The sequence below is a fragment of the Leucoraja erinacea genome, chromosome 10, assembly GCF_028641065.1.
Source record: "Leucoraja erinacea ecotype New England chromosome 10, Leri_hhj_1, whole genome shotgun sequence".
Taxonomy (NCBI): Eukaryota; Metazoa; Chordata; class Chondrichthyes; order Rajiformes; family Rajidae; genus Leucoraja; species Leucoraja erinaceus.
The window spans coordinates 50,884,664-50,910,452 of NC_073386.1; the positions used below are offsets into that span (position 1 = coordinate 50,884,664).

Sequence of the window (25,789 nt, forward strand, 5' to 3'; positions counted from 1 at the left end):
GTCTTCAGACTCAATTTATCCCAATTGGATAGGGATCCCATGAACATGTTTAAGATTATTATTGTCATGTGTACTGAGGTCCAGTAAAAACCTTTGTTTTGCACGCTATCCAATCTAATCAGATGATGTATAATCACGCTGAACTCGAGGACAACAGACAGACGATTGAAAAGATTCAGAGAGTTGAAAGACTCCATATACATAGTCTGGAAAACTGCAACATGTCCAAATGGAAGACAACATGTCCACTGGTCCTGTTGTAACTGTGCAGGAGACCAAAGAAAGATCAAGATGGGACCGGGATGGAGAATTAAAGTGGCAGGCCAGAGAAAGTTCAATTGTTCTTGAAAACTGAACATGGCCATTGTTATTGACTTAATGTTGCCACGTGTACTGAGATACTGCGGAAATATTTTTGTACCATGCAGTCAAATCATACTATGCATGAATACAATCAGACCATGCACAAATACAACAGTGCAAAATAAATTGGCAGTGTACAGAATATAGTGTTACAATTATAGTGAAAGTGCAGATATTTATTTTTAAAGTGCAAGCACTGCAATGAGGTAGGTTGGAAGATCAGGGTTGCATTCTTAACTTATGAGGGAACTGTTCAGTAGACTGATAAGTGGAGAATAACCTGTTCCTGGATGTTGGCATGTGCTTTAAAGCTTTAGTTTCTTCCAAAAGTGATCATCTAATTGGTTTGGTTTCTCAATTATCAAGCTGAGCAGATTGTAAACTCTGAAAGGGTTGAGTACACTGGAAAAATGTACCAGAGAGTAACCAAAGGAATGATCCCTTCAGAGTGGTGAAAGGAATACATGTATTTAGCAGGATCTTGTTGGAGCTGGCAGAAATTGTGAAGGATGCTTCGTAAGGTGTAGAGGTATTTGTCATGGAAGGTGAGGACCTGGGGATCTCTATTCTTTCCTGGTGCTGGTTTTTAAAAAAATACAAAGCTCAGTGGGTCAGGCTGCATCTCTGGAGGATGTGGATGGGGGACATTTAATGTTGGGACCCTTCTTCAGACTTTTTAGTAGTGGGGAGAAACTGGAAAGAGAGGTGGGGGGTGGGACAAAACCTGGCAAGTGATAGGTGGATACAGGTGAGGGGAGTTTGATTGGGAGATGGGTGGACAGAGACCAGAAATGAAAAGGAAACAAGGGTATCAGTTGAGGAGAAAAGGGGAGTGAAATAAAGGTGTAGATTATTTTCCAAATGGGGAGAGAATCCAGAAATGTGCAAAGGGACTTGGGAGTGCTGGTATATGATTTCCAAAAAGCTAATCTGCAAGTCGAATCAGTAGTAAAGAAAGCAAACGCAATGCCAGCATTTATTTCGAGAGGACGTATTAAAAAAACACCCATTCCTTCTCTCCAGAGGTGCTGCCTGTTCTGCTGAGTTACTCAAGCTTTTTGTGCCTATCTTTGATGTAATGCCGAGGCTCTATAAGGCGCTGGTCGGGCCGCATTTGGAATATTGTGAGCAATTTTGGGCACCATATCTGAGAAAGGATGTGCTGGCTCTGGGGAGGGTCCAGGAGGTTTACAAAAATGATCCCAGGAATGAGTAGGTTAACATAGGATGAGTGTTTGATGCCACTGGGCCTGTACTCACTGGAGTTTAGAAGAATGAGGGAGAACCTCATTGAAACATGCAGAACAGTGAAAAGCTTGGATAGAGTGGATGTAGAGAGGATGTTTCCATTAGTGGGAGAGTCTAGGACTAGAGATCATAGCCTCAGATGTTCTTTTTGGAAGGAGACGAGGAGGACTTTCTTTAGTCAGAGGGTGGTGAATCTATGGAATTCTATGCCACAAAAGGCTATGGAGGCCAAGTCAGTGGATATATTTAAGGCGGAGATAGATTCTTGATTAGAACGGGTGTCAGAGGTTTGTGTTCGTTTGCTGGAATCCTGAAATCTTTTTTTATTTCTTCTTCCCCTACAGGTTGTTCAAATTCTAGGTGACCAGTTCCCGTTCACACTTGTTCCCAAAAAGATTGACTGTAAGTGTCGTCCTGTTCTTTTGACCTTATTTGTAACACTTGATGAGAATTAGAAGATGTGACGTTTGTGTTTTTAATCATTTTCCTCCAGTACCAGAGTACCAGGGTGAACCTGATGAAATTTCAATAAAGAAATGCCAGGAAGCGGTCAAAGAGGTAAGTGTTCATCACAAAGACTTTAATCATCTGTTCTCGTGTTGTCTTTTGGAGAAGTCCTTCACATGGGCGCGGGCTTTTGAAATTGTATGTTTGGGTGACATGGTCATGCTGCCAGATTATACATCCAGAAATGCTACCTCCATTCAGGGAAAGTTGAGAGTTGTGTTGGAAGGAACTGCATATAACCATATAACAATTACAGCACGGAAACAGGCCATCTCGGCCCTTCTAGTCCGTGCCGAACACTTACTCCACCTAGTCCCATATACCTGCACTCAGACCGTAACCCTCCATTCCTTACCCGTCCATATAACAATCCAATTTATTTTTAAATTATAAAAACGAACCTGCCTCCACCACTTCCACTGGAAGCTCATTCCACACAGCGACCACTCTCTGAGTAAAGAAGTTCCCCATCATGTTGCCCCTAAATTTTTGTCCCTTAATTCTCAAATCATGTCCTCTTGCAGATGCTGGTTTAAACTGAAGATCGGCACAAAATGCTGCAGTAACTGGACAGGACAGGCAGCATCTCTGGTGAGAAGGAATTTCGGGTCGAAACATCTGAAGAAGGATCTCGACCCGAAAAGTCACCCATTCCTTCTCTCCAGAGATGCTGCCTGTCCCGCTGAGGTTCTCCAGTATTGTGTGTCTATTCATAGTTAAGAGTTGATTAGGCCTGCAAACATGAACAGGCCAGACAGAATAAGAATGGCAGATGTCCTTCTCTAAAGGATATTGGAGAACCATGTGGTCTCTTGCAGCAATCTAATAGTTACTCCGGCTGCTCCATGGACATTCAATTTACCTATAGTTCCAGATTTATTTAAAACGTAGAACATGGAACAGTACAGCACAGGAATGAATTTTTCGGCCCACAATCTTTGTGCCAAACATGATGCCAAGTTAAACTGATTCTCATTTACCTGTACTTGATCCATATCCCTCTATTCCTTGCACCGATTTGCCCATCTGAAAGTCTCTTAAACACCACTATCATATCTGCCTCCACCACTACCCCTGGGGTGACCAGAACTACATGCAATATTCCACATGAGGCCAAGCAAAGGTTTTATGGAGCTGAATTCACTTTAATGATCTAAAGTTCACTTTCTTAGCCACAGTAGATTCAAACTTCCATTGCATAATAGGCAGGAATGGGGTACTGATTGGGGATAATCAGCCATGATCACATTGAATGGTGGTGCTGGCTCGAAGGGCCGAATGGCCTACACCTGCACCCATTGTCTATTGCCTAGAATGATGGATGAACAGTACAGTTTAGGAACAGGCCCTTTGGCCCACAATGTCCGTGCCAGACATGATGCCAGGTTAATCTAATCACATCTGCCTTCACGCGATCACTCCAATGCTATATCCTCGATTCATATCATTTATCTAATGCTATTATCAATTTTATACTGCCTTTCTTTCTTCCTTGATCTTCCCTGCATCATGTCCTGTTCTGCAAAGGTCATCTGTTCCTCAGTCTTCACTATACTTGGGGTTTTCGGAAATGGTTGGTGCACCAGTTACGTTACTGTATAAGTAAACCAGAGATCTATATTGAACAATCCAGAGACCCCCCCCCAAGTTCAAATCCCCACTGTGGCAGTTGTGACATTAACATTTTATTAATAATCCGGAGTTTGCGGAAGGGGGGGTAAAAAGTCACCAAATAGTCTAGAAACACGGAACTGCAGATGGTGAATCTGTGGAATTTATGGCCACGCACGGCCGTGGAAGCCAAGTTATTGCATATTTTTAAAGCGGAGATTGATCGTTTTTTGTTTAGTAAATGTGCCAAAGGTTACAGGGAGGTGGAAGGAGAATGCGGTTGAGAGGGACAAATAGATCGGCCATGATCGAATGGTAGAGAAGACCCAATTACCTAATTCTGCTCCGATGTCTTATGATTTTGGGTTAAAGCAAAATTCTAACCCGGGTTTCTGGCGCTGTGAGGTAGCAGCTCTACTATCTATACCACTTTGCCTTGGTGAATAGCTACTTTTTTTATGTTATAAGTTCAATCTTGTTCTTGCGTATAGCGTGCACAGCCTAAAGTTGTACGACAACTTGTTCTATTTGATCTTATTTGATTGTGCATGCCAGGTTGATTGCATTGGTTGAAACAGGGCGGACCACGTGAAGGTTGCAATCTCCCACCCCATAAGTTCAATAAGGATTATTTTATGTAAGCGAACTATGCTTCTAGAGGGCTCTATGCTACGATAAACAAATGTCAATGAATTCTGATCTAAAGCCAATTTGGTCATTGGAGTATAGCTACTTGTTTTGTGAAATTTAACAGATGGCAACTTTATCCCTTTAGGTCCAAGGACCTGTCATAGTAGAAGACACATGTCTGTGTTTTAATGCACTGGGTGGCCTTCCTGGTCCATACATGTAAGTTGCATGTTGCTGTTTCGTTTATTGTTTCCTCTATTCAGCAGATTTACTGCATGGTAAGACTTTTACTGGCGTGCACTATAGCCCAAGGATGCCGCATTGACTGTCTTGTCTGTGCTGGGGCAATTGGCGAGCTCTGCAAACCTTCACTTTATTATCTCCAGAGTTCTAGACCAGTATTCACGGACCCTTCAAAAATCAAAAATGTCCTCGAGGGCAAAACTCAGTTGTTACACAGAGCAGTACATCATGGGGACAGGCCCTTCAATTCACCATAATTCTGATTAATTCAAGACTTCCTATGTGTGGTATGTAGGCTTCCATAAGATCAAGCTCTTAAAGATAGCGGAGTCAGGGGATATGGGGAGAAGGCAGGAATGGAGTACTGATTATGGATGATCAACCATGATCACAGTGAATGGCGGCGCTGGGTTGAAGGGCCGAATGACCTACTCCTACACCTCTTGTCTATTGTCTGTCTGTTCGTGCGACTACCTAAAGGCCTCAAATGCTCATATGGAATCTCCTTCCACCACCTCATCTAGTCATCTATGGCTCTCAGTGGGTGGGTGCGGGGGTGAAACACTTGCCTCGCGTATCTCCTTTAGACTGTCCGCCTCGTATCTTAAAGGTGCCCTCTAGCATTTGACATTTCCAGCGTGCAAAAAGAGGGAGAAGCCAGTAACTTGGTGGCATCCGATTTTGCAAATGTATCTTTCTCAGCAAATATTTTGTAGAGCAGGTCTGAGATTTTTAGGCACTATCTATAATAACTTGGTAAGTACTTCCTTGCCTTTTTAGAATAAGAATCCACTCGGGCAAGCAGCTAATCTATGCTTTAATGAGACTGCATAGTTGATTCACTCATTACATTAATGACTTGTTGATACAAGATGCTGGAATCTTGCACAAAATGCAAAGTGCGAGAAGAACTCGATGTCAGGCAGCATCTAAGGAGTGTTTAAGAAGGAACTGCAGATGGTGGAAAATCGAAGGTACACAAAAAAAGCTGGAGAAACTCAGCGGGTGCAGCAGTCTGAAGAAGGGTTTTGGCCCAAAACGTTGCCTATTTCCTTCGCTCCATAGATGCTGCTGCACCCGCTGAGTTTCTCCAGCTTTTTTGTGTACCTAGCATCTAAGGAGTGATCGGTCAGGCAGCGTTTCAGGTCGGGACCCTTCTTCAGACTGACTTGTTTATAGGTCCCATGGCAAAAAACATAAGGGATTAGTGGAGATGGGACATGTTGGCCGGTGTGGGCAAGTTGGGTGACAGGGCCTATGGCGCTATAATTTCACTGGTTTGTTATGGATTAGAAGGCACATTTGTGGGAAACCAGGGATTTTATTGTGTTGAACATTAAGTTTGTTCAGGTCCAACTGACTAAAGTGCTCATTATCTTTCTCAATGTTTGGGTTATGTTGAACCCGTTTGCGATGTGACACACTACTGGATGTTGCCACTGGGTGGCAGACATTTCACACACATTTCACACCCGCTTCAGTTGACAATATTAAAAAAATAATTTATAGCTGACTGCCTAGAGTATAAATAGACATGTATAGTACATGTGGTTACACCTCTTCATGATTTGATACCTATTCAATTAATTGTTTCTACCCATGAGATATCACAAGATATCGGGTGGTACAATAGTGTAACTGGTAGAGCTACTGCTCAGCACCAGAGACCTGGGTTCAATCCTGACCTCAGGTGCTGTGTGCACAGAGTTTGCATGTTCTCCCTGTGAATGCGTGGGTTTCCTCCAGGTGCCCCGGTTTCCACCCACAAGCCAAAGATGTGTGTGGTTGTAAGGTAATTGGCCTCTGTAAATTGCCCCTAGTGTGCAGAGAATGGATGAAAAGTGGGATAACATAGGATGGATGGTTGGTGTGGCCCTGGTGGACTGAGGGGCTTGTTTCCTTGTAGTACTATATATTCTCGATTGCCTAAAAGATACAACTTCTTTCCAACAGTTAATAAGTAATTGTCTGATCATGGGGCTTATTAATTGGGCCAGACATTAATTACATGGAAAGATACATGGAACTGTGGTCACCGGGACCTTGTGGGGGCACGATGATGCAGCGGTAGAGCGACTGCCTGACAGCGCCAGAGACCCCGGTCCGATCCTAACAACGGGTGCTGTCTGCACTGCGTTTGTACGTTCTCTCCGTGACCTGTGGGTTTTCGCTGAGACCTTCGGTTCCCTCCACACTCCAAAGACGTGCAGGTTTGTAGGTTAATTGGCTTGATATAAATGTAAAATAATTGGCCCTAGTGTTTGCAAGGTAGTGTTAATGTGTGAGGATCGCTGGTCAGTACGGACTCGGTGGGCCGAAGGGCCTGATTCCGCGCTGTATCTCTAAACTAAACTTTAAAAAAAATTAATGGTGCTTGGCCAGTGGCATCTGCGGAGGGACCCAACCCGAAATGTGGCCTATCCATGTCCTCCACAGATGCTGCCTGACCGGCTGAGTTACACCAGCACTTTGTGTTCTATATATTAATTACTAAACCTGCAATGCAGTCATGATAAATGGGCCACTCTTGTTTGAAGACGGCAACAGCAGAAGAAATAGTAATAAAGGCATGGTGGCATATTGTACTGGAACCCATCAGTAATTATGAAGTATGAGTTGGCTGGAGGGAATTAGATTGTGTTCTTTACTTTGACTACAGTTCAAGAATGCTTCCCGAGAGAACATCCAGTGTCCTGTCAGTGAAGGATGTAATTGCCATGGAACTTGTTTTGAACACATTTACAAGACTTTGGCTGGGCTTGCATTTGTGCTGAGTTTGCTGATTTTCAGCCTGGGCTTTGGAAAGATCTGCAGCCCTGGGATATGGATCCAAGGGTGCCGAATAGCACCAGTTGACCCTTGCCATGAACAAGGTGGGGTGTGTATGCAAGAGGCTCCCGAATTAAGATGTTTAAAATGCCAAAAGGATTGGAGATGGAAGATGTCTGTTGCATGAATCCGGAACGAGGGAGAAACACTTATATTAAAATGACTCCTTGGGAAGAAATCAATTGGGACTTTGCCATTTTCTCTATAGAGACACAGCATTGAAACAGGCTAGATGATTCGTGCTGATCAACGATCACACTTTTGCACTAGTTCTATCTTATCCCACGTTTACAACCACTCCCTGCACTCTTGGGGCAATTTACAAAAGGCAAATAACCCACAAACTGGCATGTCTTTGGGATGTGGGTCGAAACCGGAGCACCCGGAAGAAATTCATGTGGTCACGGAGAATGTACAATCGGTACACTGACGACACCTGAAGTCAGGATTTAATCCGTGTCTCTGACGCTGCGAGGCAGTAACTCTTCCCGTTGCTCCACCCTGCTGTGTATCATCTTTTGTATTGATTCTCAAAATGTGTATGCAATCGATCAATGGGCTTTTGCTTGGGTTTAGGGAGAGTCGAGTCCCTGCAACAACAGAGTACAGAGGCAGGATAGCTGGTAGAGAGGTGAGGGAGAGTAATTAGACAGGTATCAGAAGATAGTTTTGCTTTAGTTTGAGATACAGCATGGAAACACTCCTTCAGCCCACCGAGCCCATGCTGACTGTAGATCACCTGCTCACACCTGTTCTGTGTTATCCCACTTTCACGTCCACTCCTGACATCTTAGCAAAGATCCAATAGCGAGCAAGATAGTCCACCCCTGCTAAATGCAATGGGCTGACCATGTAGTATGCAACGGAGCTGAACGTGGGCCATTTCTTCCTCCATTTCAGTAACCCGACCCGACTTTGTATATCCCTCTCGCAATGTAATCAGCGTTGCGGGGGAACTTTCCGTGTGTGATATAGGGTTAGATTCATAATTGTTCAATCATAATTCTGAAAAATGTTGTTAAAGATTATTATGTTAACAAATTATGATTCTGGTAATTATCTTTTTTAATGTTTTTTTTAAAAGCTTTTCTTTTTAAATGGCATATGTGCTGTGTTTGAGTTGATTTTTGTATTACTCTTGCACTCAGTAATTTATCTAATCACACTGTTCACAACTGCGGTATTTGGAAAACAATAGCAATATGAAGATTCCAGTTGCTCTGCTCTTGGAATGTTCCTTAATGTTCCTGTGATTTTGTTTTGGGTCTATGGAATTATTTTTCAACAATAAAATGGGCCTGGTCTTCCCAATAGCCAGAGTGGAATGAGATCTGTCTGTAATGGTGGGGTTATCTAAATTAAATTAAGTATTTAACAAAATAAAATTTATTTTGCGCTAGATTAAAAAACGGTGTATAACTTAAGGATGGTTTTATTCAGCGACCATAAAACTGATCAGATTGTGTGGGAAAGACACACATACACACATATATGAATGTGATATAGATGTATATAATCATAATATATATATATTTATATTTCTCCAGATTTGTATATATAATGATAAACTTTATTTCGGACAGCCCAGACAAGGTACAACATTACATAAAAATACATTGCAAACCTCCCCGCAACTTTACCCTGGCGTCCCAGCCGTGCTGATCCGAGCCAGACTCCCCACACGCTGTGGAAGGAACATAGGCATATTTTTGCTTTTTATTGTGGCAGAGAGGCAGAAAGAAAATGAGAAGATTCTTACCAAAGATGTTTGATTTTTACAAGGGTGTTTCCGTAACCGGCTTCTGTCTCCGCACTAGTATATTTGCTCCGCTATGGCGTACAAAGATGGCGGAGACGGAATCAGGTTACGGAAATGGGGCCGAAAATTTACCCATGGATCTGCCCATACGTCTTTTTCGTCGAGTGATCTATCTTGCTCGCTATGGGATCTTTGCACCTTGGGGTGGAGTAAGGAGAGTTTATTCTTGATGTGTGCATAATGTATTGCTGCTGGCATTCAAAGTGAAGTTGTGTTAGTATCTAAGCCACAAGATGTAAATAAAAAGAATTATCATAATATTTCCTCCCCAACTGTATAATGTCAATGAGTCTTGTATGCGGAAGTTAAATGTTTAAAGCAGGTACACAATTTGACCTGTTATCTTGCACTGGCCTCTCTCTGCTGTACATATTGCCCCAGCAAATGTGAGAGGATGATCATACATACTGGATCATTTTCTAAATTGCATACCCTTCATACTGTTTGGGTGACAGAGATCTTTGTATGCCAGCTACCTTGCGACTTTCCCTGAATTAGTTTAGTTTGGAGTGGGTCTCGACCCGAAATGTCGCCTATTCCTTTTCTCCACAGATGCTGCCTCACCCGCTGAGTTTCTCCAGCATTTATTTGTCAACGTTTGATTTTTCCAGCGTCTGCAGTTAGCGCAGAAACGAGCCCTTCGGCCCACCAAGTCCGTGCCGATCAGCGATCCCCACACACTAACATTATCCCAGCACACACTAGCATTAACACACACTAGAGACAATTTAAAATTACACCAAGCCAATTAGCCTACAAACCTGTATGTCTTTGGAGTGTGGGAGGAAACTGGAGATCCCGGAGAAAACCCACGCAGGTCACGGGACAAACGTACAAACTCTGTACAGATACCACCCGTAGTCAGGATCGAACCTGAGTCTCTGGTGCTGTAAGGCAACAACTCTACCACTGCGCCAGTGTGCGGAAAGGATTCATCAGGATGTTAGGGGTTGCCAGGGGTTGCCTTGCCCCCACCTCACTTCCAGCTTTCTCCCCTCCTGCCCTCAACTCCAATCTGGAGATATTTACCCACCCAAAACGTTACCGGTCCATTCCTCTCCAGAGATGCTACCTGACCAGCTGAGCTCCTCCAGCACTTTGTGTTTTGTTTAAGATTCCCAGCAGCTGCAGTTCCTTGTGTCACCAGAATGTTGCTTGGACTTGAGGGTTTGAGTTAGTGAGAGGCTGATTAAGTTGGGACTTTTTTCCTTTGGAATGTGAGGGCCTGAGGGATGACTCATTAAAGTGTACATGTTCATGAGGACCTTGGATGAAGTGAACACTCAGTCTATTTTGTGTAGAGGATTCTAAAACTGGAGGCCATGGGCTTAAAGTGAGAGGCGAGGGAGTTTGAGAACCACCTTTTCACTCAGAAGCTAACCCGAAACTGGAACGCACTTCCAGAAGAAGTTCTAGAAGCAGATTTAATTACGACTTTTGAAAGACATTTGGGCAGATGTATGGCCAGGAAGGGTCTAGAAGGATATGGGCCAAATGCAGACAAATAAGACTACCCCAGTATGCCAGCTTGGTCAGCCCAGACAAATTGGGCTTGTTTCTATGGTACATAACTCTACGACTATGAATTTCTTAAAGGACTGCTATGAATCTGCTCTGAATTTGTGTGTAGGTCCCAGAGATTAAACAGTAGGACACCCAGTCCCTTAAACCAAGATCTTCGGATTCCCTCTGCTCTTGCCTCAAACCTTCAGCTCCATTAATCAATAGGAAGACCGTTTTCATTCGCACCCCGTTTTCTGTGGTCCAGATATATGCTGGAGAAAAAACTGAATCATTCTTTCATTCCTTGGTCTACCGGCCAATCTCCGGGGGAGGGGGGGGTGCGGTCGGGTTTAGACTTTCATTTGTGCTTAAAATAACAAAATACTTAGTGGCATCTGTATTTCTCATTTTAAGATCAGGTTTTGAGTTCCAATCATATTTTAACTCGTCATTATGAAAATGTGAAAATATGTTTACCAAATCCTGAACTTTCATCACTGTGTTTCTAAAGTAAGCAGATCGTAGTTTTGGTGAACCATGAATCATTGATTCGGGTTATTATTGTCATGCGAACTGAGATCTGGTGAAAACTTTTTGTTTCATAAGATCGTAGGACATAGTTCGGCCACTCAGCCCATTGAGCTTGGTCTGCCATTTAATCATGGCTGATCCATATTTCCCTCTCAACCCCATTCTTCTCCCCATAACCTTTCACGCCTCTGCTAAACAAGAGCCGGTCAATCTCCACTTAAAAATACCCAATGACTTGGCCCCTCAACCATCTCTGGCAATTAATTCCACAAATTCACCTCTAAAGAAATTCCTCCTCGTCTCCATTCTGAAGGTACGTCCCTTTATTCTGAGCCTGAATGCACAGTCTTTTACACAGAGTTGTGTAACCAAAGACAAGAGGACATGGGTTTAAGATGAGAAGGTAAAGATTTAATGGGAAGCTGAGGGGAAACTTTTTCACAGAGGGTGATTGAAGCAGTGCAGCGAAGGTTCACGAGATTGATCCCTGGGATGGCGCGACTGTCATATGAGGAAAGATTGAAAAGACTAGGCTTGTATTCACTGGAGTTTAGGATGAGGGGGATCTTATGGAAACATGTAAAATTATAAAAGGACTGGACAAGCTAGTTGCGGGAAAAATGTTCCCAATGTTGGGCCGTCCAGAACCAGGGGCCACAGTCTTAGAATAAAGGGGAGATCATTTAAGACTGAGGTGAGAAAAAAAATTTTCACCCAGAGAGTTGTGAATTTATGGAATTCCCTGCCACAGAGGGCAGTGGAGGCCAAGTCACTGGATGGACTTAAGAGAGTTAGATAGAGCTCTAGGTGCTAGTGGAGTCAAGGGATATGAGGAGAAGGCAGGCACAGGTTAGTGATGGGGGATGATCAGCCATGATCACATTGAATGGCGGTGCTGGCTCAAAGGGCCGAATGGCCTCCTGCATCTATTTTCTATGTTAGGGTGTTGGCTATATGGAATGAGCTGCCAGAGGAGGTAGTTGAGATGGGTACTATAATAATACTTGAAAGACATTTTGGCTGGTACATGGATAGGAGAGGTTTAGAGTGATGTGGGCCAAATGCGGGAAGGTGAGACTAGTGTACATGGAACATCTTGGTCAGCATAGGCAAGTTGCGCAGAAGGGCCTATTTCTGTGCTGTATGACACATAAATCATAACATTTGAGACCATGGTCTAATGATGGGAAACCTTTTTGAAGTACTAGAATTGTAAATTAACCAATTAGAGAGGCAATCTGAATTCAAAATAAGTAATGGTTTGAGATGTTTAAGAAGGAACTGCAGATGCTGGAAAAACGAAGGTAGACAAAAGTGCTGGGGAAACTCAGCGGGTGCAGCAGCATCTATAGATCTATATATTGCTGTTTTGCAAGGTTTGTCACAAATCATAGTGGAATTACAAGAAGATCAATGGGGATATAAAGTTACATGACTAACATGTACAGAGTTATGACTAATGGGTATTAATACTGAGTAGGTTAGAAATGTCAAACACAGGAGTCGGTACTAGGTGCATATACTAAAAGCAAGAATTTAACAGGTTTGAATCTAATGTAAACTGACAGCAGGAAATGTTGCTGCTTGTCATCTGTCTGTAAGAGTTAGCAAATATGTTCATCAGTGGTAAAGGCAGCTCAATCGCCAAATATGAGTGGTGATGAAGTTGTGTTTGGGAAAAATTTGGGTGAATGGAGAGAATCCTTAGAAGTGGAGGTAGAAAAAAATAGAACAGAAGGCAATAGAATTTTAGGGCACAGCGTCGAAGGAAAGAGAAGACATTAAGATGTTAAGGTGTATCATTTGCAGAAACGCGGAACTGCAGATGCTGGTTTACCAACGAAAGACACAATGCTGGAATAACTCCGAGGGTCGGGTAGCATTCCTGGCGAACGTGGATAGGTGACGTTTTGAGTCCGGACCCTGTTTAAAGAAGGGTTCAGACTCAAAATGTTGCCTATCAATCATCTCCAGGGATGCTGACCCGCTGAATAATTCCCGTATTTGTGCCTGTATACTTTGCAGTTTTGGGTAACCTGTTATTGGAAAATACATTATTGATGCATTACAACACTGGGAACTGTATTCTGCATTCTGTATCTTCCCCTTTGTACTTGGGTTTGGCTTGATTGCATTTATGTGTAGACTTTTCTGTTTGGATCGAATGCTTTTCGCTGTGCCTCGTTACACACGACAATAATAAACCTAAACCCAACTTTGCAAAGTAAAAGATAACCAAGTCCATTGATGGAAATGTATAAACACAAGTTGAAACTCGAGATTGCTGTGCTCTGACAGAGTATTTAAGGGGCTTTAAAATCTTAGGAGTTTGGCGAGTGAAGAGGCAAATATGGCTTCCCAGGGCTTAGTGGGTCCATGGGAAAGGGTGTCGGGAATTACGCTCATGCAGGGAGCGGAATTAGTTTAATTACATAAATCTAGACTGGACGATAGTCTCAGTAATGGTAATCGTGATGCTATGATCCAACTAAAATATGGACCGCGTTGGTTGCACTCGGGACTTTTGGCTTTTAGTTTTTTGCACAGTCCGGCAGCAGTAGAGTTTTGGGAATCAGTGATAAGCAGTCTAAATAAATAGAGGATCTTATGATTCATTAATATTTCTAAATAACAAACTTTTTCTTTCCCACCATCACCGTCTAGAAAATGGTTCCTGACAAAGTTGCGACCTGAAGGTAAGTGTTGAGTTATAAAGTCTAGCAGATGGGAAAGAGACTCTTCGGCCCAACCCGTCCATGCCGATCGTGATGCCCCATCTAACCTAGACACATATCTCTCTAAAGCTTTCTTGTCCATGTACCAATCCAAATGTCTGAAACTTACTGAATAGTGAAAGGCTATTGAGTGGATGTGGAGAGGATGTTTCCACCAGTGGGAGAGTCTAGGACCAGAGGGCACAGCCTCAGAATAAAAGGACTTGCCTTTAGAAAGGAGATAAGGAATTTCTTTAGTCAGAGGGTGGGGAATGTCTGGAATTCATTGCCACAGGCATCTATAGAGGCCAAGTCTTTGGGTATTTTTAAAGTGGAGATTGACAGGTTCTTGATTAGTAGGGGTGTCAATGGCATCAAAAGGCAGGTGAATGGGGTTGAGACGTTCCACCAGCCCGGCGTGAGGGCCTGAACATCGGGCCACCCGGGGCGGCGACTGCGGGTGCTTGGAAGGCCCCGTCCACGGATGAACACGGAGGGGAGGCTGGCTGGACTATGGTGCCGTCCTCACCTGGGTGCCATTTATGTTATGTTGTGTCGTGGACTTCTGTATTTGTGCTTTTTTAAAAAATGTTAATTCAATTTCAATTTTATTTTTAATATGTTTTATTATTTATTTATTATTTATTTTTATAATTTCTTTGTGATTTTTTTTAATGATACTGCCTGTAAGGAAAATTCATTTCGTTGTCTCAAATTGAGACAATGACAATAAATTTGAATACAATACAATACAACAATACAAAGACGCAAAGATAGATCAGCCATGATTGAATAGCGGAGTAGACTCGACGGGCCGAATGGCCTAACTCTACTCCCATGACTTATGAACATATGAAATGTCTATTAAACGTTGTTGATGGTGCAAATTGTAGCAATGGGTAAGAAGGTAATGGAAATCATGAACCATTTGACATTTGAAAATGGTTCAACAATCTGTCTCCTTAATTGAAAGAGTTTAACAGATTGAGAGAAATGATTGAAAAGGATTTGGACGGAGAACGTGGGTTCAGTCTAGATTACTTTTCATTCCTTTGAATGATTAAAGATGGTGCCAGCCCAAACATAATACAGGCGCAGACTGAGCCATGATGTCAACCACTCAAACTATCCTCAAGTTCAGTTACATCGTGGCAAAACTTTGCTGATATTCTCCCAACCCCATCCACACGTCAGTAAATGTCCAAGAGTCGAGTGTTCTGAACATTCCCTTCTGCTGAGCAGCCACAGAGCGATCGGGGTGGAGAACTCCAAAGAGAGACAACCCTTCTAGATAGCTCTTAGTCTTAGGATATTTAATCCTAAGACTAAGATCCCTTGCTCTCACCTTTTCAGTTAAAGTCATAGAGCAAGGAAACGAGACCTTAGGGCCTACTCATCCATGCTGGCCAAGATGCCCTATCTATACTGGTCCCGTTTACCCACATTTGGCTCAAATCCCTCTAAATATTTCCTACCCAGTGTCTATTAAATGTTGTTATTGTACCTGCTTCAACTGGCAGCTCGTTCCATTATCCCATCACCCTTTGTGTGAAATACCCAGTGTATAGATAATTGATGTGCGAAGAATGAGTTGGAAATCTCAGATTTGTTAATGAAACTGGCCGTAGAAGCAGGGCCTTTATAAAATATACATTTTTTGCTCTCTGCTCTTAATAACTGCAGTAGAATTTTACAGCAGACTCCGCTCCAGTATGCAGTTAAAATATATCGACAGATAATGTGTTTTCAGTTTTTTCTTTCTTCTGCCTCTGTATATTTTTCCAGACAGTTTGCCAGCTCATATCCTCCTCCAACTAAGAGAGAGAGATGGTCTGCTCCATAACCATCAGCCGTACTACTTTACAAGAGCTTGTCAGAGGTGTGATTCAAATCCAGCGCTTCAGCTGCCCAGAAATATTTGTGAACGGATTTGCTTGCGTCCCTTGCAGTGATGGAGAAGTAATTGAAATAGACTTGACTGGCTTGTGATTCAAAACATCACAACCTTGGACTTTTAAGATTGCTCAAACTCTTCACTGTTTTCTTGCAGTGAAGCGGATTATATCATTGGTTTTGCAGATCAAATATGTTCATAAAACCCAGGATCAGAATTGGGCCATTTGGCCCATCGGGTCTGTTCTGCCATTCGATCATGGCTCAGCTATTTTTACCTCTCAACCCCATTCTGCTGCTTTCTCCCCGTAACCTTTGACATCCTTGCTAATCAAGAGCCTATCCAACTCTGCTTTAAAAATACCCATTGACTTGACCTCCACTAAAGTCAAACTATCCTTTATTGTCATTTGGACCTTTTGGTCTGAACGAAATTTAGTTGCCTTGCAGTCATACATATAACAAAAACACACAATAAGCACAAATTTAACATTCACCACTGCTGTCTGTGGCGATGAATTCTTCAAATTCACCATCCTCTGGGTAAAAAATTCTTCCTCAGCTCCATTCTCTAGGTACGTCCTTTTATTCTGAGGCTGCGCCCTCTGGTCCTAAACTCTCCCACAACTGGAAACAGTCTGTGTAGAACATTCAACAAAAAAAAATAGACAAAGTACTGGAGTAACTTCGCAGGTCAGGCAGTATCTCTGGAGAACATGGATAGGCGATGTTTTGAGTTGGGACCTGTCTTCAAGCTTTCACTGCTTCACTGCAAAATCTGTCTCTCCATTAGAACATTTAACCCATTGGTTGTGTTCCATTATTCAATCAGATCACTGTTGTATCTCGATTCACTTTTACCTGTGTGGATTCAACAGCTCCTAGTACTCTTGAGCAAAACAAGCTAATTCTTTACATTTTCAATCGACTTTATCTGAACTGTTCAGAGCAGTTGGGCTTTACCTCACAGCGCCAGAGACCCGTGTTTGATCCTGACTTTTGGGGTTTGTAAGTTAATTGGCTTCTGTAGATTGCGTGTGGGGTGTGTGGGGAGTGGATGAGAAATGTGGGATAAAATAGAACTAGTGTGAACGGGTGATCGATTGACAGCATGGACTTGGTGGGCTGAAGGGCCTGTTTCTATATCTCTTCTTATCGAGTCCACACACAAGACTAGAAATTGTCCAGCCAGAGCTAAACACACTTCTCGGCATCTGCATACAATGGGGTCGGTGTTGTGCTTCTTGTGCTTGGTGGTGGAAAGATTGATGAAAACAGGGCTGCAACGTGAACGCTCTTTCCATGACCCCTCAATCTCTAAACAAAAGTAAATATGTGTCTCTGTAGGCATGTGGCACTGTTGCTGCTTTTAAATGCAGTACATAATGTGATGATAAGCAGTAAAGATTTAGAGTTCTATTTCGTGTCTTGATAGGTGATCTGGTCTATGCTGGGATGAAGGATGGTGATAACAAAGGTTTTGGACTAGAAAGTAGTTGTTTGGGAGCAATCAGTCAGGATAATTGGTCTTAGTTTAGTTTAGAGATGCAGCATGGAAACAGGCCCTTTGGCCCACTGAGTCCATGCCAACCATCAATCACCATTACACTAGTTCTATATTATCTCACTTTTGCATCCTACATGCTACGGGCATTTTACAGAAGCCAATTAACCTACCAACCTACATGTCTTTGGGATATGGGAGGAAACCAGGGACACCTGGGGATAACACATGCGGTCACAGGGAGAATGTGCAAACTCAAGTTCAAGTTACATTTATTGTCACATGCACCAATTGGTGCAGTGAGATTAGTTACCATACAGCCATACAAATAAAAGAACACAACACAATATAGGATTTAACATGAACATCCCCACACCGCGGAATCAACGTTTCCCACTGTGAGGGAAGGCAATAAAGTTCAGTCCACTTCCTCTTTGTTCACCATTGGCCGGGGCCATTGAGCCCTCCGCAGTCGCCGCTATGGGCGGCCCGATGTTTCAGGCCCTCTCGCCGGGATGATGAAATTCCGACGTCGGAACGGAAGAACATTCTCAGTGGCTTGCAGTTCCTGAATCGGCCACTTCTTACCGGAGACCGCGGCTCCCGAAGTCCACAGGCCGGGCTGGACGGAGATTCAACGCTGGCGATCCCCGGCAAAGGATCCCAGGACTCCACGATGGTAAAGTCAACGCCGCCCGTGGCTGGGAGCTCCGCAGACCACAGCCCCACGATGTTAAAGCAGGTGGCCCAACACTCCGGAGCTCCACACGGCGATCCTTGGTAAGGCATCGCCCGCTCCATGATGGGATTCAGTGCTGAGCCGCTGCTGAAGCTCTGGTCGGTCTCCGGCGGGAAAGGCCGCCCCAATCCAGGTGGTAGACCGAGAAGAGGGGGCGAAGGTGCGACCCAGAGAAAAGACACATCTCCGACCAGGAAGCGACTGAGAAAACGGTTTCCCCTCTTTCTTTCCCCCCATCCCTCACATAAAAAAGACCACAAAACCTTATAAAACATACTTTTAACACTAAAAAATAACAAAAGGGTTAAATGACGGACAGACTGCTGGCAAGGCAGCCATGCGTGGCGCCACCTGATAACTCCACTATTCTTCAACTCTTTTAAAGATATAGCATTTTCTTGTACCATTCCTCTGGGCAATGCCATTAGAACATAAAGTAGATTCTAAAGATAGACAAAATGCTGGAGTAACAGCGGGACAGGCAGCAACTCTGGAGAGAATGGGTGACATTTTGGGTCGAGTCCCTTCTTCAGACTCGACCTGAAACGTCACCCATTCTTTCTCTCCAGAGATACTGCCTGTCTCGCTGAGTTACTCCAGCATTTTGTGTCTATATGTTTGGTTTAAACCAGCATCTGCAGTTCCTTCCTACACATATTCTACAGGCAAATTCTACTTGTCGCCCCTTGTATGTTTTTTTTTTGTGCCAGTTGGCTTAAATCTCTTAAATAGCAGTCTGAAGAAGGGTCCCGACCTGAACAGTCATCTATCCGTGTTCTCCAGAGATGCTTCCTGAACTGCTGAGTTGCTCCAGCACTTTGTGTATTTCCTGTTCTCTTGGATCAGTGTAAATGATCTCATCCCATCTTCACCAGAATCCATCACAATTCCGAGGACCTTTATTTTGGGAACTAAAAATGAAATATTAAAGAAAGCAAGCTTACAATCTTCCAGTATTTCATACTGGGCTGAGTCCCAGGAAAGTATTTGACCTAGGAAAATCTACCCTATAGCTTCAAGGATCCGTTCACTCATTAGTTCTAATTTGGGAGAAGATGCCATGATCAGAAAGACTTTGCAACATGTTTCACAATAACATCTGCTACTTTGAACCATTCGGAGTGTTATCTCTTTCCAGGTTTGTGTAAAATGCTGGCAGGCTTTGAAGACAAATCAGCTTATGCACTCTGCACCTTTGCATATAGCACAGGAAATCCAGAAGATCCAGTGAAGCTGTTTCGAGGGAAGACTCTGGTAGGTATTTACAAAGGGGATGTGTGAGAAGGGCCACAATCTCTTGGCAAAGAGTACAACTGCCCGCACTATCTTTGTTTTTTTATGGGACACTAATAGGTGAACAATCTTCTTCCCATTACTGTGGAGTTTGCCTTTATTCTTTATCCTAAATTAGGAGATATTGGCCCACTGTAGGGCTCTGTAAATATCAACATGCAGGTCTTTTGTGGAGGCACAGGAAGTGTTGTGAATATTTCTCATCTATATTTACTGTGTAGAAAGACATGGTTCTTGGGGAACTGAGGTTAATAGTAATATCTTGAAGATAGTCCACCCTACAGAAGAGGAGGTGCTGGAGATCTTAAAACATGAAGGGAGATACATCGCTGGAATCGATCAAATGTATCCTGGGACATTGTGGGGAGCTAGGGAGAAACCATGTTGCCACTGGCAGAGATATTTGATACTGATTTCCTTGGGTAAGGTGCCGGAAGACTAGGGTGGCTAAAGCAGTGAGGAAAAGCTTAATATTGGTGAGTCATTGGGAGGGATTCTGAAAGTTAGGTCTACATGTATTTGGAAAGGCAAGGACTGATTAGATAGAGATAGCATGGCTTTGAGTGGGGAATTGTGTATCACCGCTTTGACTGAGTTCTTTGATGATCAAGAAGATTGAGGTCAGTGCCTTTAGATGTTGTCTACATGGTCTTTAGTAAGACCTTGACATGGTTTGGAAGGTTAGATCGCTTGGGATCCAGGATGAGCTAGATATGAAATTGGCTTTAAGATTGAAGGGGATGGTCGTAGAGGGTTGTTTCTCAGACTGGATGCATGTAACAAATTAGTTCATTGTTAATTAATAATTGATCCATAAGGATTGGTGGCAGGTTCCGCTGTGGTTCGTTGTTTATATTAACAATTTGGATGGGAATGCAGGCGACATGGTCAGTAAGTTTGCGGATTACACTAAAACTGGTATAGTGGACAATGAATGTTATCCAAGATTACAATGGTATCTAGTGGTACAACTGGGCCAAGGAATGGCAAAAGGAGTTTAATTCAGATAAACGGAAGATACTGCATTTTGCTTGGACAAAGCAGGGTGGGGCTTGCATAATAACTGGAAGGGCCCTGGGAAATGTGCAAAAAAGGCTGCTGGAAAGGATCCAAAAAGGTTTTAAATATGTGACTGGCTCTGGAGGACTGGGTCTTATTTTTATCCCCTAGGATGTAGGAGGCTGAGGAGTGCTCTTGTAGAGGTATAGACCATTAGGGGCATGGATAAGGCGAGTAGCCAGTTTATTCCATAATGCAGTGGAGTCTAACACTAGAGGATATGAGTTTAGGTGACATGGGAAAGAGACACTCGGAGAAATTTTTCCACACACACGATGGTGGTTATATGGAATGAGCTGCCAGAGAAAATAGTAGAGGCGGATACAATTACAACATTTAAAAAACACTTGTATAATATATGCATGGCAACGATTTGGAGAAGTATAGGCACGAGGGGCTAGTTCAGTTTTGGATTTAGAGACACGGCGAGGAAACGGGCCCTTCGGCCCACCAAGTCCATGCTGACCAATGATCACCTGTGCACTAGTTCTATCGTACACGCTAGGAACAACTTACAGAAGCCAATTAACCTACAAACTGGTACGTCTTTGTAATATGGGAGGAAATTGGAGCACCCAGAGAAAACCCACGTGGTCACATGGAGAACGTATAAACTATATACATACAGCACCCATAGTTAGGATCAAACTCGGATCTCTGTCGCTGTAAGGCAGCAACACGACCACTGTGCCACAACTTTGGCGGCATGGACAAGTTGGGCTGAAGAACCTATTGCCATGTTGTATAGCAGTCTATTGGGATTATTTTATCTTGCAAATCCACATGGATGTTGTAAATTCCACTTTTAAAAAGTGTTTATATTTAATTGACTGCAACACTTGTGAAAGACACAACAGAATGGGAAGATTTTCCTTTCTTTGGCATTGGTCGATTGCCAACTGAGAGTTAAAAGAAACTGGTCAGAAACTGATGAGCAGCGACTCCACTCTTAAGGCTTGGCACCCTCGGGTGTTGTTGCAACTAGTGCTGAAGAGGAACAGCCTTCACTTTTCTCTCCGTGAGAAAGTGGGAGAAGTTAAGCTGAGAGGTTTCCTCCATTGAAACCCCACAAACACAAAACATACAAAAAAAAAGCCAGCAAAGAACACAGTGATATGTACATTCAAGTCGGGTAATTCGATGAAGACAGGCAGCATTTTTGCATTTCCTGGCATGGAAACAGAAAATTGAGGTGAGGTATTTATCAGGAAGATTTACTGCTTCCAGTCACTATCATATTACAGCAAGTGGAAGTACGAGTATTTGGCTTATTCCTGAGGATGTGGCCCAGCAAAAGTGGACATTTGCTTTGTTTAATTGTTTATGGATATTAATCCACTCCCATTTAAAATTATGAATGACTACCTTCAGGTCAGGCTCCGCTGGGGAACGTTTAAAAGTTCTTCACGCCACACGCAGAACACACAGATGCTTGGGCTGCACAGCTCTGCTTGAGAGAAGATTTACAAATATATTTAGGAAAGCCCTTCCCTTTGGAGGAAGGCAGGAATAAATTAATGAAATTGCGGCTACATTCTAGTACAGTTAATACATGGTGACAATTTGGCCATTCTGACTGCAGACGTTTTTAATAGGATGCGAGTGTCTTAATTGCACATTTATGCTATTTTGTATTCCTTCAATAATTAGATTTATTTTCTGTTGTTTAGGGCAAAATAGTTGATCCTCGGGGACCCCGAGACTTCGGTTGGGATCCTTGTTTTCAACCAGACAACTTTGATCAAACGTAAGTGCTCGAATGTGTTGTAGTTTATCTAACTCATGGTTTCATTTTACATTTGAGAATAGTTCTCATGTCGTTAGGGCAAGATGGCACCAGAGTGTGTCCACCGTTTGTTTGCTGGTCCCAGAGGAGGATGTACTAACATCCAATACAATTGCCTTCCTCTTTTAAATCTCCTTCCGCCTGTAAATCTAGCACCATTTCCAGTTGTTCTCATTGTACTCTCTGCACTCTGCATCTTTCACTTTGCTCCACCTATTGTACTGGGGTTTGACATGATTATATTTATGTATTAAAAAGGAAGTGCAGATGCCGGTTTCTAGCAAAGACGGACTCAAAATGCTGGAATAACTCAGCGGGTCGACAACTTCTGCGGAGAACATGGATAGGTATATTTCGGGTTAGGGCCCTTCTCCAGTCTGAAGAAGGGTTTCGGCCCAAAACGTCACCCATCCATGTTCTCCAGAGATGCTGCCTGACCCGCTGAGTTACTCCAGTATTTTGTGTCTTTCCTACCTTAAATCTATGTAAATGATTCCACCCTATCTTCATCAGAACCTACTATTTTGTGTGTATTTATGTATAATGTGATTTGATTAAACAGCATGCAAAACAACCTTTCACTGTATCTCAGTGACAATAATAAATCCGAATCTATACCAAAAGATATTGTGAATGATTTGCATTAAAAGTCTTGAATCTTAAATTTTCCCCAGATATGCAGAAATGCCCAAAACAATGAAGAACACAATATCTCACCGCTATAAAGCACTTCATGAATTGGCAGATTATTTCATCCAGAAAAACGATTCTTCAAAAAAAGCCCGGCTAGAGGAGGAAAGCTGTTAAAAACTGTGGTCTCGTCTTTTGTAAGCAAAATAATGTCATAAATATATCAAATAGAAGGCACTAAATATTTGGCACATTTTAAAAATGTTATAAAATAAAGACATTTTTCCACTATTTGTTGCGTTGTCGATTTGATGCTTTCACGTTTTGATTTAGCATTCAGATTTTAAAAAAGACACAAAGTGCTGGAGTAATTCAGTGGGTTGCTGAACATGGATGGGTGAAGCTTTGGGTCGGGGGGGAGAAAGGTGGGGGGGGGGGGGGGGGGGTGCTTGGACAAAAGTTTGTCAAGTGATGGGTTGGTACAGGTAAGGAGGTGCTGTACCTCCAGTTTGCATGTGGCCTCACTCTGGCATTGGAGGTGGCACAGTGCAGTATGGGGAATCAGAAGGAGAGTTAAAATGGTTAGCAACCAGGAAATCCAGCAGCCCTTGGAGGCCCAAGCACCAGTCGTTCCTTGTGGCCACCTGACAAAAACTAGTGGATGGTCTAACTAGATGGATACTTCCTTGCAGAAAATTACCAAGTTTTCTTTGTTACCCCTGTTTAGTGTTGATACAATAGGTTCACATCCAAAATGTTTAGATTGGAGATATAGCATGGAAATAGGCCCTTTAGCCATACTGGCCATCAATCACCCGTTCATACTAGTTCTATGTTGTCCCACGTTCTCATGCACTCCCTACACGCTAGGGACAATTTTAGAGGCCAATTAACCTACAAACCTGCAGGGGAGGAATCCGGAGCACCCGGAGTAAAGTCACGGACGTGCGAACTCCACTCAGGTATGTTGCAGCTAACACAGGAATTAAATGGCATATCGCTTTAATTTCTACCCTGCATTTTTGCTGACCTTTTAGGAATTTGTCCTCTGAGGGTGGTCCAATATGGCTGATTTGATCATCAATTGAACTCTTCTGGGGCCATTCCAATCTTACGCCATGAGTTTTCCAACAGGCTAATCTACCTAATCTGCCTAGGGCCAGATCACTGTATCTGTAGCTCCTTCCTACCTGGTGACTGAAGATTTAGATACTAAGTTCTTTAGTTTTAGAGATACAGCATGGAAACAGGCCCACTGGGTCTGCACTGCACTGCACCCTGTATACTAGTTCTATCCTACACAATAGACACAATTTACAGAAACGTATAAACCTGCAGCAGAGACTAGTGGGGCGCCGCAAGGCTCAGTGCTGGGACCCCAGTTATTTACAATATATATTAACGATTTAGACGAGGGAATTAAATGTAAATTATCCAAAGTTTGTGGATGACACAAAGCTGGGTGGCAATGTGAGCTGCGAGGAGGAGGCTGCAGGGTCACTTGGATAGGTTTGTGAGTGGGCAGATGCATAGCAGATGCAGTATAATGTGGATAAATGTGAGGTTATCCACTTTGCTAGCAAGAACAAGAAGGCATATTATTATCTGGATGGTGTCAGATTAGAAAAAGGGAAGTGCAACGAGCCCTGGGTGTCCTTGTCCATCAGTCACTGAAAGTAAGCATGCAGGTATAGCAGGCAGTGAGGAAAGCAAATGGCATGTTGGCCTTCATAGCGAGAGGATTTGATTTTATGAGCAAGGAGGTCCTGCAGTTGTACAGGGCCCCGGTGAGACCACACCAGTTTTGGTCTCCTAATTTGAGGAAAGACGTTCTTGCTATTGAGGGGGTTCATCAGGTTAATTCCCGGGATGGTGGGACTGACATATGATGAAAGAATGGGTCAATTGGGCTTGTATTCACTGGAATTTAGAAGGATGAGTGGGATCGTATAAAATTCTTAAGGGATTGGACAGGCTATATGCAGGAAAAATGTTCCCAATGTTGGGGGAGTCCAGAACCAGGGGTCACAGTTTAAGAATAAGGGTTAGGCCATTTAGGACTGAGATGAGGAAAAACCTTTTCACCCAAAGAGTTGTGAATCTGGAATTCTCTGCTACAGAAGGCAGTGGAGGCCAATTCACTGGATGTTTTCAAAGGGAAAGTTAGATTTAGCTCTTAGGGCTAACGGAATCAAGGGATATGCGGGAAAAAGCAGAAACTGGGTACTGATTTTGGATGATCAGTCATGATCGTATTGAATGGCGGTGCTGGCTCAAAGGGCGGAATGGCCTACTCCTGCACTTGTTTTCTATGTTTCTATGCACATCTTTGTAATGTGGGAGGAAACCGGAGCACCCAGAGAAAACGCATCTGGTCACAAGGAGAACGTACAACCTCTGCACAGACAGCACCCATAGTCAGGATCGAACCATAGTCTCTGGCACCATACGGCAACAATAGTACCGTTGATAGATACAAAAAGTTGCGCAGCGGGACAAGCAGCATCTCTGGAGAAGAATGGGTGACGTTTCGGGTCGAGACCCTTCTTCACACTGCTTAGGGATAAGGGAAACGAGTTATAGACGATGTTGAGAGATAAAGAACACTGAATAGTAGATATGCAAAAAAAGTAACAATGATAAAGGAGACAGGCCATTGTTAGCTGTTTGTTGGATGAAAACGAGAAGCTAGTGCGACTTGGGTGGGGCACGGGTAGAGATAGAGGGAATGCCGGGGCTACCTGAAGTGAGAGAAATCAATATTCATACCACTGGGCTGTAAGCTGCGCAAGCAAAATATGAGATGTTGTTCCTTCAATTCGCGTTTAGCCTCACTCTGACAATGGAGGAGACTTAGGACAGAAATGTTTGTGTGGGAATGGGAAGG

At 43.2% G+C, this 25,789-nt stretch overlaps 1 protein-coding gene across 2 annotated transcripts in view; it reads left to right on the plus strand.

Annotated features, from left to right (window-relative positions):
- The window catches only part of itpa (inosine triphosphatase (nucleoside triphosphate pyrophosphatase)), a 60,305-nt gene extending 37,112 nt beyond the window's left edge, over nucleotides 1-23,193 (plus strand). For both annotated transcript variants that reach the window (XM_055642261.1, XM_055642260.1), the window contains 7 exons: nucleotides 1,956-2,013; nucleotides 2,105-2,169; nucleotides 4,505-4,578; nucleotides 13,949-13,980; nucleotides 19,273-19,388; nucleotides 22,157-22,233; nucleotides 22,947-23,193. In XM_055642261.1, the coding sequence (XP_055498236.1) occupies nucleotides 1,956-2,013; nucleotides 2,105-2,169; nucleotides 4,505-4,578; nucleotides 13,949-13,980; nucleotides 19,273-19,388; nucleotides 22,157-22,233; nucleotides 22,947-23,079 (555 nt within the window). In that variant the 3' untranslated portion in view covers nucleotides 23,080-23,193. The remainder of the gene's footprint in view (nucleotides 1-1,955; nucleotides 2,014-2,104; nucleotides 2,170-4,504; nucleotides 4,579-13,948; nucleotides 13,981-19,272; nucleotides 19,389-22,156; nucleotides 22,234-22,946) is intronic.
- Nucleotides 23,194-25,789: the final 2,596 nt, after the last annotated feature.